Below are 14,449 nucleotides of genomic sequence, written 5' to 3' on the forward strand. Positions count from 1 at the left end.
GCCTCCTTCTTTTCTTGTTTTTGTCCTGGTACCTTCTATAGTTAACTCTTAAATCATTATCAATAAGTTTAATTGATCATTTCAACTTTATACATTTGAATTTTTTTCTTCTAATATGTAATTTTTGTATATGCATGCATCTGGCATGATATAATCCTCAAATTCATCCTCTTTAAAATGATTAGTTTCAGCCAACCTGAATGTGTAGTTTTTACTTGGACTGTAAAATGAATTTGAGAACCAATAAATCTGAACATTTAATTATTCCTTCAGTACAGCAATGTGATATATTAAAGATATTCAGCTTTAAGAGCACATATTGAAACTAAATGTGGACTTCAGAGACATTACTTTCTCTAATGCTGAAAATCATAATTAAGGGTTTATATATGCACAGAAATCTTTGTACATTCAGAGATTGTATCTATGAAATATTATAGGAAAATAATGTTTAGAACTTATCACACTTTAATGGAATTATCTAAAATTGAACTTGAGTGGCTACTAGAGGAAGTCAGATGCTATGGGATACTATACATACCTGTGACTTGCTGTTCTTAGAACAGACATATTCCTAGGGTAGAGGCAGAGAACCATTTAGTCCCATATGTGATGATCAGAACTTACCTCTTCCCATTTTCCTTATGTAAACATGTGGCTACTTCCCGAATTGAGATCATCTAGTCTAAAAAATGTGAACGTTGTTTAGTGCATTGTTTGTGGAAAAAGAAAAAATATATTCTTTGGTCTGTCTAAAAAACATCAAGAAAACTCTGACACTTAGGGAAAAAAGATCAGAACCAGAATGAGAAAGACGTTTTGTTATTGACTAGAGTTATTGTTTTCCCTCCTAAGTTTCATGGAACACACTGAAGAGTATTTGAAACTGCCTCATGTGGTTTATCCCCTCCAGTCTGACATGGCACCATTCCATAATTTAATAATGACATGAGCAAGGCGATTATAAGCTGACCCATAAGGGACCAACGTAAGCTGATCTCTTTGCTCTGCAGATGACATAAATAGAAAGCTTTGAACAAGAGTAGAAAGACACACTGTCACTTGTCTTTTTCCCCTGAAAAAGCCGGGTCACATTCTGCTCAGCCAACATGTTCCCAGAGGAATGTGATTTAACTTCCACTTTTCACGCAGTAAGAAGTAACACCATAGACCTGTAGGGAAGGTGATGACCGCCTGAGAGGAATTTGGATAACTGTCACTCCAGTGTTTCCATGTGACCTGACTCTCATTCTCAATTTAGTTACATCTTGACCTGAAAATACATCCACAATATTCCTCTCTTCATATGACATACCTTAATTCATAATGGGCATGCCTATCCTTATTCTTCTCCCACCCTATGCAGCCTCTTCCTGATTTCCCTTGCAATCTACTAATAGAGCCTTTCTTTAGATGTCTATACATGTATTTAGACTCTGTTTCCCTCTGTAGGGACTTTACTTGCAGAGAGAGAAAATATATTTGAGTCCCTGAGATATATACAAAGATATCTACCCCAAAGCAGCTTAGGCAGTTCTTCACTTCTTTGGCCAGATTGTCTGACTGTTCACATATCTGGCAGCTTCTATACGACCCCTCATATAGTAAAGGAATTAATATTCCCCACTTTCCCCTAGCTTGTCTCCCCTCCTCCCTCTATCAAACGACTGATTTTTATGCATGAGATAATAGACAAGCCTTGGGTGACCTGTTTTTTTTTCTTTCTTTCTTTCTTCCCTCCCCCTCTTTTTCCCTTGCGGTAAAATAGTGCTGAAGAAAGAGGGCACTAGTGTACAGCCCAGATCGCATCTTTGCACCGTCTGGATTAGAGCTGAGGCGTCTGCAAGCGGAGGGTGGCCACGGTTCTCTGGCCCCGGGACCATAGCACTGTCTACCCCGACTCAGGTACTCAGGTAAGTCTCAAGTCCATGTCCTCCAAACAGACTCAGGTGAGCGGACACTTCTTCGGGTGAAACCAACCCGCAACGGCAGACAAAGTCCCAGTCTATCAGATTTCCCTCCGGGTCCCAGGCGCATTCTCGCTTATGTATTTCTTTTCGTCCTGTATCCTCAGGAAGGGTCGGGACCCATGGGTGCCTGGGTTGTCTTTCTCCTTTTTCTGCCTCACCTCCTGTGCCCCCCTCGCCCGCTCCCATAGCCACCTTTTCGTCGACTCTCACCTTGAGAAAGGGAGCAGGGGAGGAACGGGAGAGGGAGCCAACTTCAGCCCCCCGCAGGCGGCTGAGATTTGGCGCCTCTGTCCTCAAGCGGGTGGGTTTGGATACATATACCTGCAGAAGCGGTGCAAGGTGACGAGAATGAGGGCGGAGGGGCGGTGGGGACTCGAGTGGAGAGATGTGTGTGTGTGTGTGTGGGGGGGGGGGGGGGTAAAGAACGCAGAGGAGGGAGGTTGAAAGAGCAAAGCGTGTCAGGGAATTGCAACTCACTGGTCAAAGCGTCCCTTGCAGGCCCTGTCAGGGAATAGCTGGCTGGACAGAGCACTGTCCAGGGTCCTGAAGGCGGCACGTCTCAGGCTGCTGCGGCGAGAGCAACCCGGAAGCTCCCCTCCGTTCCCTTTCTAGCAACTATGCAAACCCCAAAGGTCCGGATTTAGGAGAGCGCAGGACCCCCTCTAACCCGTCCACCCACTGCGGGAAACAAGTTACCTTATCTGCACCCCTTCTTCTTGAACATACACAGCAAGCCTGATTTCTTAGGGGGGAAACATACCAAACTCCTCCATACGGAGACTTTACCAGGCGTTGCCTTAGTAACTAATATGGATTTTCTTCAAGCTGGCAAATTAAATTTACAGTTCATTGTATGTCAGGATTTCTTCAACCCCTCAAAATTAAAGTAAAAGGTGCATCCCTTGTTTACGTTTATTTTAAAGTCGCACTTCCACCTTTACAATCAGTTTCCAAATTTTCTTCTGGAAAAAAAGTTGATCTTTTCCAATCCGGAAAGTTCTCTTGGGTTGAAGGACCTAGCTCCTCCCCTCCTCTCTGCTCACCTTCCCCACAGCCCTCCAAGTAAGAAGGCATGATAGGTTTTAGGGGACCAGGAACAGACTTAAGGCTGGAGGAGCGGGCGAGTTGGCGGGGCTCTGAGCCGCCTGGACCGGTGAGGACGGAGGGGATAGGACACCCCGCCTTCCTCAGTGACCACAGCTGCGTTCCAAGCTGTTCCTGCAGCCGATATCAGGATGTGCCGAAATGAAACGGTCAAGGCAACTGTTAACATCACGGACCCCAGAGTTTTAACACAGGTCCTCTGATGACAAGGTCGTGATTTTTCTCTGTCTTTTGTCAGCAGCATCCAGCTCACCGCTGCCAACACGACTTCTACTGTACTCTTGATCAATTTACCTTGATGCACCGGTGAAGAACGGGGATTCGAATTTCCCTACAAACGCCTCCAGCTTGTAGAGGCGGTCGCGGAGGACCTAGAGGAGGAGACGAAGGGGAAGGAGGCGGTGGTGGAGGAGGCAAAGGCCTTGGACGACCATTGTTGGCGAGGGGCACCACTCTGGGAGAGGCGGCGCTGGGCATCTCGGGGGTGAGCGCTGGGAGCCTGCAGCGGGACCAGCGTGGGAACGCGGCTGGCAGGCTGTGGACTGCGTCCTCACCACCATGGTCGGGCTCCTCTTGGTTTTTTTCCCAGCGATATTTTTGGAAGTGTCCCTTCTCCCCAGAAGCCCCGGCAGGAAAGTGTTGCTGGCGGGAGCGTCGTCTCAGCGCTCGGTGGCCAGAATGGACGGAGATGTCATCATTGGAGCCCTCTTCTCAGTCCATCACCAACCTCCGGCCGAGAAAGTGCCCGAGAGGAAGTGTGGGGAGATCAGGGAGCAGTATGGTATCCAAAGGGTGGAGGCCATGTTCCACACGTTGGATAAGATCAACGCGGACCCAGTCCTCCTGCCCAACATCACCCTGGGCAGTGAGATCCGGGACTCCTGCTGGCACTCTTCCGTGGCTCTGGAACAGAGCATTGAGTTCATTAGGGACTCTCTGATTTCCATTCGAGATGAGAAGGATGGGTTTAACCGGTGCCTGCCTGACGGCCAGTCCCTCCCCCCCGGCAGGACTAAGAAGCCCATTGCGGGAGTGATCGGTCCTGGCTCCAGCTCTGTAGCCATTCAAGTGCAGAACCTGCTCCAGCTCTTCGACATCCCGCAGATCGCTTATTCAGCCACAAGCATCGACCTGAGTGACAAAACTTTGTACAAATACTTCCTGAGGGTTGTCCCTTCTGACACTTTGCAGGCAAGGGCCATGCTTGACATAGTCAAACGTTACAATTGGACCTATGTCTCTGCAGTCCACACCGAAGGTAGGCATTATATTTGGGAAAGAAGGGTACTGAGAAAGCCAGGGCATTGCACTATGTGTCCCTGGGATCATAGTATTGTTCCTGTTTATTTCTAGCACTGTGGAGAAAGGAGTTTACCGTTCTCAGTACTGCCCACCCATTTCCTTACAATTATAGTGTAAGAAAATTGTACCCCATAGAATATCTGAGGATAGTAGGAGCTGAAATGGTATCAAACTTTCCATGCAAAGTGTCCAGCAGTAGATTTGACTTGGATACTTGTTTGCCCTCATATTTTGAGTTTGTTTTTGGAAGGCTTATTTGTCCAAGGTGTTATATTGCCCTTCAGTGACCGGCTATGACTTTCCAGGTGTAAGGAGTTAATTCAGTGTGAGTGACTGGCAAAAAGAAGTTACTATTCCACAAATTGGACTTCAAGGCTTTATCTTTCTTAAACAGTTGAAGGTGTTTTGTCCTCTTGTACCCCTTCTTACATATCGAAAACTTTCCTGTGAATATAGGATTAATGCAGTCATCTCCCTCAGTATATCAGAAACTTATATTTTTACTTCTGGAGTACCTTAGTTACAAAGAAAAAGTAAGTAATTTAAGTCATGTATTTTCTTCTTACTTGATAGACTAAAATTGTCCAGATTCCCTCACTCCCCCAAGAATTATCCTGTTTTATGAGAAATAACACTGGTGACCAGTTGGATTTGAGTTTTTGTTTCTAGTCTTTTTCTTCTAACACAATGAACTTACATATTAGAATTAAAGTTAGATCAGTTATAAAGTACTAATGAATGGATAGCAGATATTAGGTTTATAATGTCTTTCTAAAATGCAATAAATTAACCTAAGATTAAAAGCTTTGATTTTTCCAGAAACTTATGGATGTGAATATTCAAAAATTTTTGTATATAAAGATTTTCTACACTCTCTTCAGCTTAGATTATATACATTTTTTAATAAAAGGGGATTTCTGAGCTCAGCTACTCTTAATTCTCCCAGTAGGTTTATGAAAAAACTGAGGCCCTGGTTATAAATTAACATCTAGGACAATTCACATGTATAAGATTGTCTGACGTAAGAAGACAATCTTGATGGTATTTCTGCATTCATATTTCTTCAAGTCAAATGATTTTCAAGAAGCCATAGACATAGCTCCACGTTCTTTTAATATTTCCACAATGTTCAGTTACTGGTGTGAGGTTTGATTATAGAAATTGGCAGCATACATAGTGAAGTGATTATATGGTTATCATTAATGAAAACATATACTTTATAAAGGGAACAGAATTTTCAGAACAAACATAAATGATATAGAATTACATATTATATTTTCAGATTTTGCTTTTGGAAAAAATCTATCCGCTGTGATATAACTTTGTAACAACTGACTTATGCTTCTGAAGCTTGATTTTTAATCATGAACTACATACTTCTTTTTGAACAAAAATTCATTACTTTTTAAAGACACAAGCTTAAGTTCAGATGTTAATTCCTTATATTTTAATATTTAACTTTACTACATGTTAATGTTTAGCATAGTTTCCTTTAGTGCTTGCTTACATGAAACATCCTGAAAGAGCAAGTTAAAAATGTGTTAAATATCATCATTGGATAGATCCAAAGATGATGGCAAAGAGAATGGCAAAATCTAGATTGAATGTGATTTATTTAAACATTTAATAATATTTCCCCCATTGAGCTAGATAATTGATTATTGATATTAGAAGTATAAATTATTTATTCAGGAAGAAGTAATATTTCATCATTTTTAAACAGTATTTTCATTTTCCATAATTTTGTTATAAGATTATTTTATTTGGTGAGAGGTGGCTAATAGTGGGTTGCTTTCTGAGAAGTAGAATTATGTTTTTGGAAAATTAATTGAACTTGTTTTCACTAATTTTGCTGAGAAAGGACTAATATTACAATTTTGCCCATGTGTTGGTTTGGATTACTATGTTTCCTTTCTGCCTTCTGATTGGTGTGGTATGGCAAAGACAATGTCTCTGTACTATTCTAGTGATTGATTCCAGACTACATTGTGTTCACAGAACAGCATCATAGCAATATGTGGTGTTTATTTTATTACCAAACAATTACATCATTCACCTTGCCATTCATATATAATACCTTGTTTCTTCTCGAAGGGAATTAGTTACTTCTCTTATTAAATGTAACATCTGTAAAAACTAAATTGCATTTATTTCCTTCTATCTGGAATGGAATTTTGTGTAAGCTCCCGCTGAAGATTCATTTTTCCTGAGGCTTTGCCCTCCTGCTTCTCAGGGCCCCATAGTGTACTGGCCTACAGGCACTTTCTTGGATCATTTAGTAATTTTCCTGCTTTCAGACTGATGGGGTTGCCTACTGGTGACAGTTCCCTGTCAAATAGCAGCGAAGACCACATATCAGGGTTGTCTCTGTCATCTGAGCACTATTCAGCAAGGAAACCAGTTTGTCTGGATATTGGCAACTTAGGGCTTAGAATTTCCAGGGCCTCCCATGACCTTTACCTCTCCTTTCCAAATCAACCATTCCCTAATCAATTCATTATCATTGTTTCTTGTATTAGAAGTTAACCAAGTGTAGTTAATACGAAAAGCACTGACTGGACTAGTGTACCTTCATTTCTGTAGTTAATTGTGAGATTACCTTGAAATCATATTGTTTTTGAATGGCACAGTTGATTTCATATTACTGTATTTTACATTTAAGCTAAACTTGGAGATATTTTCTCTTTTGTTTTGTATTTTAACCAGTACAGTTTAGTTTTTATATTCTTTTACATTCTTTTCAATCTTTTATTGTATTATTTGTACTACACTTGAAACATGACAATTATCAATTTACATAAAATAAAAGAAAATCAGTACACATAAAGTTACCTGCAATGCAATAGACTCTCCAGAAATTGTTCATGATTGGCTCTGGAGGGAAATGTTAAGATGGGTCTGTCAAGAGGGAAGCAAGATATTGGAGTAATGGAGCCTTATCCACAAATACAATTTGAATGTGCTTTGGAGCAAGTTGCCCACCTGGAATGTGAGTCTTTAAATATGCTAAGTGTATAATACAGAAATAGCCTACCGCTGATAAGAATATCTCAGCCAAGTACATTGTATTTTATTCTTCTGATAAAATGTAGATTCCCTATCACAAAGCAAATTTATCATTTCAAACGATTTTTGACAACAGTACTTAAAAATAACTGTAGTTAATAAAATTCGAAGCATTGAACAAGTCCAATAAAAATGTTCTTTGAGTTTGTAGCTATAAGATTTTTTTTGAGTGGATAAATTTTCATTTGTTACATTTATTTATTTATTTATTTATTATTATTTATGTTGTCTCAGATACTTAGATAAGTTTTGATATAGTAATGAATTTAGTGATGCTGCTTCCCTTATTAAAATATCCACTTTAAGGTAAACTTTTCTTTCCAGTTAGATTTTCATGTTGGTGCAACATTTTTTTTACATTTGCTTACATTTTATATAAAATTGTCCTTTTTGAGCTTCTTTCCAAGATCTGATTTTTTGCCTTTGAAGTACTTTTATAGTTTATATAAAACAATTAAAAAGTCTAATGACATCAGAAAAACGTCCTCCTAAGTCATAAATACATACTTTGGTTAATACAATTACCTTTAATAATTTCATATCTACTAAATATCATATTTCCTATGTAACAGCAACTTTCTCTATATCTTTCTTGTCTTGATTGAAGCAACCTACTTCAAAGGAAATTATCTTAATACATTGCTCTTTTGATCATATAGTAAGAAATAGGACTGTCTTGAAAGGTTATTCAGACCAACTAATAAAAGATGCTTAGAACATCACATTACATGCTTGCCCACGTTCAAAGCTTTCTAATTGTGATTAGGGTTTCTAATTAGAGTAGGAGTATACAGGAGTTAAATTGAGAACAGAATTTCACCTGACTTTTAGTCAGTTCTTCTATATAATGACCTAAAACATATTTCTTGAAGTTTCCACCAATCCTTCATTGAAGGCTAGCAGTCATCCAAAACACTCAAGCTTCTTTTCCACGTGACATTTATCATCAATGAATAATCTCTCTTTTATAGTATGCCTCTCCAGTTCGTTCACTCATGCATTTCATTTTTTACTTCACTTACCATTATAGCTGACTAGAGTAGATCTTACATCAATTAACATCCCAAGGTCTTTTCAAAAGTGCTGCTATTAAGCCGTATCTCCTTCCTTTTATGCTTGAACAGTTATTAATTTTATTACTGTTACCATTAGATTCAAGAGGAGGACTTGAATTTTTTCCCTTTAAATGTAAAATTATTAGCTTCAATCTGCCTTTCTAACATCAGTAAGTTCTGGGATTTTGATTATTTAATTTATCTTAGTATTCCAGCTTTGTGTCTCCAGGATTTAATTGTATACATTAAAACCTAAATAAGATAAGGGTCAAAACTAAAGTCTCAAACTCTTTCATGAGCAAACTACCTGGATAATTCTGGTGTTCACTCAGTCTATTATGAATTCCTCCTGTACAGTGCTTTTCCTCCTCATACTACCTTGCAAATGTATGAATGGCTATATGTCGTTTAAATGAAAAGTCATCACAACAGATGACTTTAAGTAAAGATTTACTGCATAAAAAATTTAAATAACAATTTTGAAGACTTAATTTCAGTTACTAAGTAGTTTTTACTTTGAGGGGAGTGCAGTTTAAATACATGTAAAGTAACTAAAAGCAATCACAGTATAGACATTTATAAACATGAGTTTATTCAATTGTAGGGAACTGAAAGAATGTAATGGTGGTGCAATTATCTAGAGAAAACCTGGAGAAAAGGGAATTTTGGTTAGAGTTTTGTTTGGAATTATAGCATTTGTAGAAGAAGCAGTATTGAAAGTGCTCTCATGGTGTGAAAAAAGAAAAGCAGATTTGCTTATCTGGAGAAAATAGTCTGGGCTAAGAACTAATAATAAAGACAGAAGTAGGTCCTAATCTGTGATTACATCAGTCTTTATAGACATGAAGGACAAGTAATGGAGAATCTTGAAGTGTGTGACAAAGACTTTTGGTTTCAAGAAAGATACATCCAAGCAAAGTTAGACATGTGAACTTTGGCCAAGAGAACATATATTATTGGCAAGAGTGGGTAAGTGGACAAAAGAAAAGCCAGATATTGTTATGAGATACTTTATTTGTAATTTTTTAAAAAAGTGTTCATATCCAAGTAAAACCTTGTTTACCCATAACCTTGATTCTCTAGCTGTCTACTTTATACTTGAGAGTTGGTCTCTTTAAATACTAACATTTACATTTAAAACATTTTATGAGGGGGTCTTTGCAAACACTACTGTAAAGTTCCCTAACTTCTTTTAAAGACAGTGCTCATTATAATGGACACTTCCCTTGAATATACCAAGTTATCATGAACATAAATTGTTACCTTGTGCTGGGATATGGTGGTAATCTTGGAGCCTATTAAAAAAATATAAGGCCATTTATTACTACTCAAAATGGCCACAAATTGCTATATTTAAAAATTTTTGTCTTTATTTTTTCTTTTTTATCTTGAATGGATTTTTTAAACTCATTTTTAAAGACACTAATCAGTATTTAGCAAACAGCTATTATGTGCATAGAATTAGAGTGAAGTCCAAAAATGAAAAAAATGACACTTTCATTATTCTGAGTAAGCTTGAACTCTTTGTGATTCCTTTGCCACAAAATCACCCTACAACTACATTTATCTTGCTGCAAATTTTGTAAGAAGCTCTCCTTCATAGGATAGGTGGTGGTGGCAGCTTCCATTTTATGTTTCTACCTTGTGGCTTGGCAGTAGCCATCCTTCTCCGAGTATTAAAATTTTTGCCCTTATGATATAGCGAGCTAATGTACAATAACTCCTTTGTGGATTTTCAATAACTGGGCAGTGACTGGAGTGATGGGTTCATAAAGAGACTTACCAAAAGTCGTGTTTTCAGCATACCCTTTTGTAAGAACACAGAGGGCTGGGGAACCACATCCAGAAAAGAATAGTTTGGTGAACACCTACAACCACTAAAAAAACTCATGGCACATGCTGTTCTGATATATGTTGGAAGCAGCATGTCAGTAGGAGAAGGTTGTCAATTTTCAGAGAAGCTGTAGTTGAAAACCAGAGTCAAGACAAGGCATAAAGCCTTGTCAAAATGTCACTGTCTTATGCAACAGAGAGTTATCATTAGATTCTAAATTTATATAGAAATATTTGCTTCTTTTTCCTGTTTAATTATTCTCTATGAATGTCTACAACATTTAAAATCTTAACTTACATGAGAAATTATAATTTTAATTACCTTTGGTATTGCAGAAAGCTTTACTCTCTTAAACTTAAGGCGTTGTAGTACCAAATAGAACACTAATGTTTTTATGCAGAGAATTGGTTCTCAGAAATCCCCATTTATCAATTTTAGGATTGTCGATTTTATTCATTTCATAGCCAACAAATTGAAGATTCAAGGCAATTATCTAAATATCCAGGTAAAAGCCTTAATTGGTAGTTGAAGCACAGGATTTTGGGAGGCGGAAATTCTTTGATTAGCTAGTAACGTATTTGCTTTCTAATAAAGACATTTATAAATAAACAAATGTGTCTATTATGCATCACATATTTTTCTTGGTGCTTGGTAACACGTAAATTAAAATAATAAAAATCAAAATAATAACTATTATTACTACTATTATTATTATTTTCTTCAAGGGTCCCGTATTTGTTGGAAGAGACAGAAATATATAGACAGTTATAGCCTCATGGGTTATAAAGAAAATGTTTAATTATTGTTTTGAAAAATGCACAAAACATATGGGAAATACTGTATGCATGCACATCTCAGTTTCATTTGTAAAATGGGAATTATAATCACTACCATGTCATATTCTTCACAGCAGCATTTTAAATAACAAGAAAATGATACCCATAAATACATTTCAATTGTTTTTCTTAAACTGCCACCAAAGAGATGACTTCTTCTCAGCTGATGAATATTAAGCAAGTCCAAGAAGCCAATTAATTGAATGCGGATTTTCGACCCTAGACCTAGTAACATAAGATTAAAATGAAATTCATGGTTAAGATAAAGGTGCAGCATCTACCATAGATTTTAGGAAACGTTCTTGTTACAAATGACAATAAAAAGCACAGAAAAATAAAACAAAATGACTTGCTCAAGATCATAAAATTCATCAGTAGCAAAGCTAGGACTAATTTAGCTTTGTTTTAGATACTTTCTTAAGACAAAGTTTTCTTTCCTTCCTTCCTTCCTTCCTTCCTTCCTTCCTTCCTTCCTTCCTTCCTTCCTTCCTTCCTTCCTTCCTTCCTTCTTTCCTTCCTCTCTCTCTCTCTTTCTTTCTTTCTTTCTTTCTTTCTTTCTTTCTTTCTTTCTTTCTTTCTGAATGAATGAAGCCATTTTCTCAGCTGATCTGATTCCCCTTCTGCATCTGAGCAACTCTACCTCCATATTTGTGCTTGTTATCATTTTGTAATAAAGCTCCTTTCACAGAGAAAATAAACTTTCAATGTAGAGTGACTACTTTGCATGAAACTCTATTTCAGATTATAAATTAGCTATTTTTTTTCCATCTCCTTCAGTGCAGAAATGTAAAATAAGACCAGAATGAAACACCTTGTTAAAATGAAAGAAGAAAGGATGCCTTCTCTGTGAGGGTTGTGGTTAACAGTGGCTGATGACACATGGTCAGACATCTCTGTGACACCATCTCTACGACAAGTGACTAGAAGTGGTATGGAGTGGATAAGTTTGAGAAAATTAGAGAAGAGTGGCTAGAGTTGAAATCCAGAGGTCTGGAATAGGATTGACCCAAGGAATTCATAAAATTAGGTATGCTCAGAAAGTCATCAGGGTGAAATATACAGAAAACAGTCCCCTGAGTTTATTATGCAGATAAGATGTGACAGTGCTCCATATAGGGCTAGGCAGATATAATAGATGTAAGATATCATTATTGTTGTCATGCTATTCTAACCTTAATTAGGAAGATGCCTTTAGCTTAGACGAGCCTGTGTGAAGTAAATACAGGGAAGTTCCGGGGGGGAGATGTGAAAATAAAGAGGGAAAATGCTGATTTACTAACATGAGTGGCACATATTCAACTTCTCATTCTCTCCCTTAATAACAATTGTACTCACAGCATGTGGCCCTCAGTGTAAATCTTTTGATTGGACAGTGTATTCCACAGCTATTGTTAAATAATCAGGGGCAGTTTCCTCTGTTCTCTGTGGTGCTATAACACATTTTATAATTTGTCTGTTATAAAAGGTAGAAAAAAAAATCAATAAGCAAATTGCTGATAGTATGTTCAAGAGAAAAAAAACTTTATGAAAGATTTTGAGAGGTTATATGAGGATAAAAATAGTGGAAACAGCTTATAATAAAGAAATTCAATATCCCTGTTTTTGATAAATAAATATACTATTTATTATTTTCAGGTTTTGATTAACAGGTACTACCCTATTGGCAGAGAAGAAGTCATGTCTAGATTCCTATCTCAATCTTTATGTTTTGTGAGCACATTCTTTGGTTTGACCAATGCTATAATCATTGAGGAGTAGAGATAGTGGAATTATAGTCTTTCATTTCAGAAGTTCACCACATAATAATTACTATTCAGTTTGCTAAGTGCAGCCATAGGAGTAGGCATGAGGTAGTGAGACAACAGAGAAAACAGTGATTAGCTCCCTCTGGTCCGGGGAAGAAGTGAGGGAAAGCTCATAGAAGCTCCCCAGAAAAGGTGACATTTGAAGTTCACTATGTGTGAGGAAACAAAGGAGTAAATATCAGTAAAAGCACTGACATAGAAAGCGAAGTATGTTCAGGGACCTCTAAGAATATCATTAATTCTAAAGTATATGTGCTGGGAAAATGAGTGGGGAAGGATCAAACTGAAGAGAGAAAGAGCCTAGGTCATGATGGGACATACTTATCAAGTCAAGAAATTTTGACTCTTTTGCAAACATGGTGGGCCAGTGAAGAATTTTATTCAGGAAGAAACCAAGATCAGATTATATTTTGGAAAGGGTACCTGGAAAGCTTTGGAGAAGACATATTAAGAAAAGGAGTCAAATTGGAAATTAGGAAACAAATCTGAAGGCCATCGATGGTAGAGGGAAGTGGAGAAGGAAAGGCCATTTCAATTAATTAATTTAGTCAAGAGATGATTAGAGCTTTACTAAAGAAAGTGTCAGTGGGAAAGGAAAGGAGAGAATGAATTTGACTTTCTATGTAGCAGTGAGGTTAGGGTTTAGTGAATGATTGGTTATGAGAATCAAGGACAAAGAGAAATCTAGAATAAGCCCCAGGTTTCTATTTTGTAGGAATAAATAAGGAATAAAGAGGTATTGCAGACTGGGAAAGAATTAGTTAGACTCTTTGAGTTTGTGGTATCCATTGGACAATAAAGTCAGGGGATCCCATAGGCCAACAACGATCTGGAAAGAGAGTTATATTTGAAACTTGTCAGCAAATATCTGTGGTTAAAACCGTGAAAGTGGATGGGATTGCCAAGGGGGTAAGATATAAAACACAAAGAGATGGTCAAGGGCAGTACTTAGAGGCATGTGAAAATGAGAAAAAGTCTACAGAAAAGGGAAAAAGAAGGACAGTTTAAAAAGTAGAAAAAGAAAGAGGAAGAACCTCATGTAATGAAAGCCAAGGGAGGAGACAGTTTCGATAATAGAACAGTGACAAAGAGAGCTGATGGGTAAAAGAGGAAGCAACTATAGAAACAGTGTTCTGTACTAGTAGTGATACATGAGACTGTGTAATTTATATGCCACAACAACAGTATTAGAGTGTTCCGAATTTTTATACTTACTTTTACCTGTGAATTTTATGCCTTCAGATGACATTCTTATTGCATATTAGTGTCCTTTTCTTTCAGATTGAAGAATTACCTTTAGCATTTCTTCTAAGAAAGGTCTGGTGGTGATAAATTCCCTCAGGTTTTGTTTGTCTGGGAAAAGTATTGATCTCTTTTTTAAGTTTGAAAGTTAGCTTTGCTGGGTAGAGTATTCTCAGTTGACAATTTCTTTTCTTCAGTGCTTTGCCATCCTGCTCCCTCCTGGCCTGTGGTTTTC

At 37.7% G+C, this 14,449-nt stretch overlaps 1 protein-coding gene across 5 annotated transcripts in view; it reads left to right on the plus strand.

Annotated features, from left to right (window-relative positions):
* Positions 1 to 1,475: 1,475 nt before the first annotated feature.
* The window catches only part of LOC105488979 (glutamate metabotropic receptor 1), a 425,749-nt gene continuing 412,775 nt past the window's right edge, over positions 1,476 to 14,449 (plus strand). The window contains exons 1-2 of one of the 5 annotated variants that reach the window (XM_011753528.3): positions 1,476 to 1,913; positions 3,313 to 4,332. In XM_011753528.3, the coding sequence (XP_011751830.2) occupies positions 3,633 to 4,332 (700 nt within the window). In that variant the 5' untranslated portion in view covers positions 1,476 to 1,913; positions 3,313 to 3,632. Of the gene's footprint in view, positions 1,914 to 2,400; positions 4,333 to 14,449 lie in introns of those variants that run through there. The other 4 variants (XM_011753529.3, XM_071096567.1, XM_011753530.3 and 1 more) reach the window with 4 other exon arrangements.

The sequence above is a fragment of the Macaca nemestrina genome, chromosome 5, assembly GCF_043159975.1.
Source record: "Macaca nemestrina isolate mMacNem1 chromosome 5, mMacNem.hap1, whole genome shotgun sequence".
In the NCBI taxonomy this organism is placed as follows: domain Eukaryota; kingdom Metazoa; phylum Chordata; class Mammalia; order Primates; family Cercopithecidae; genus Macaca; species Macaca nemestrina.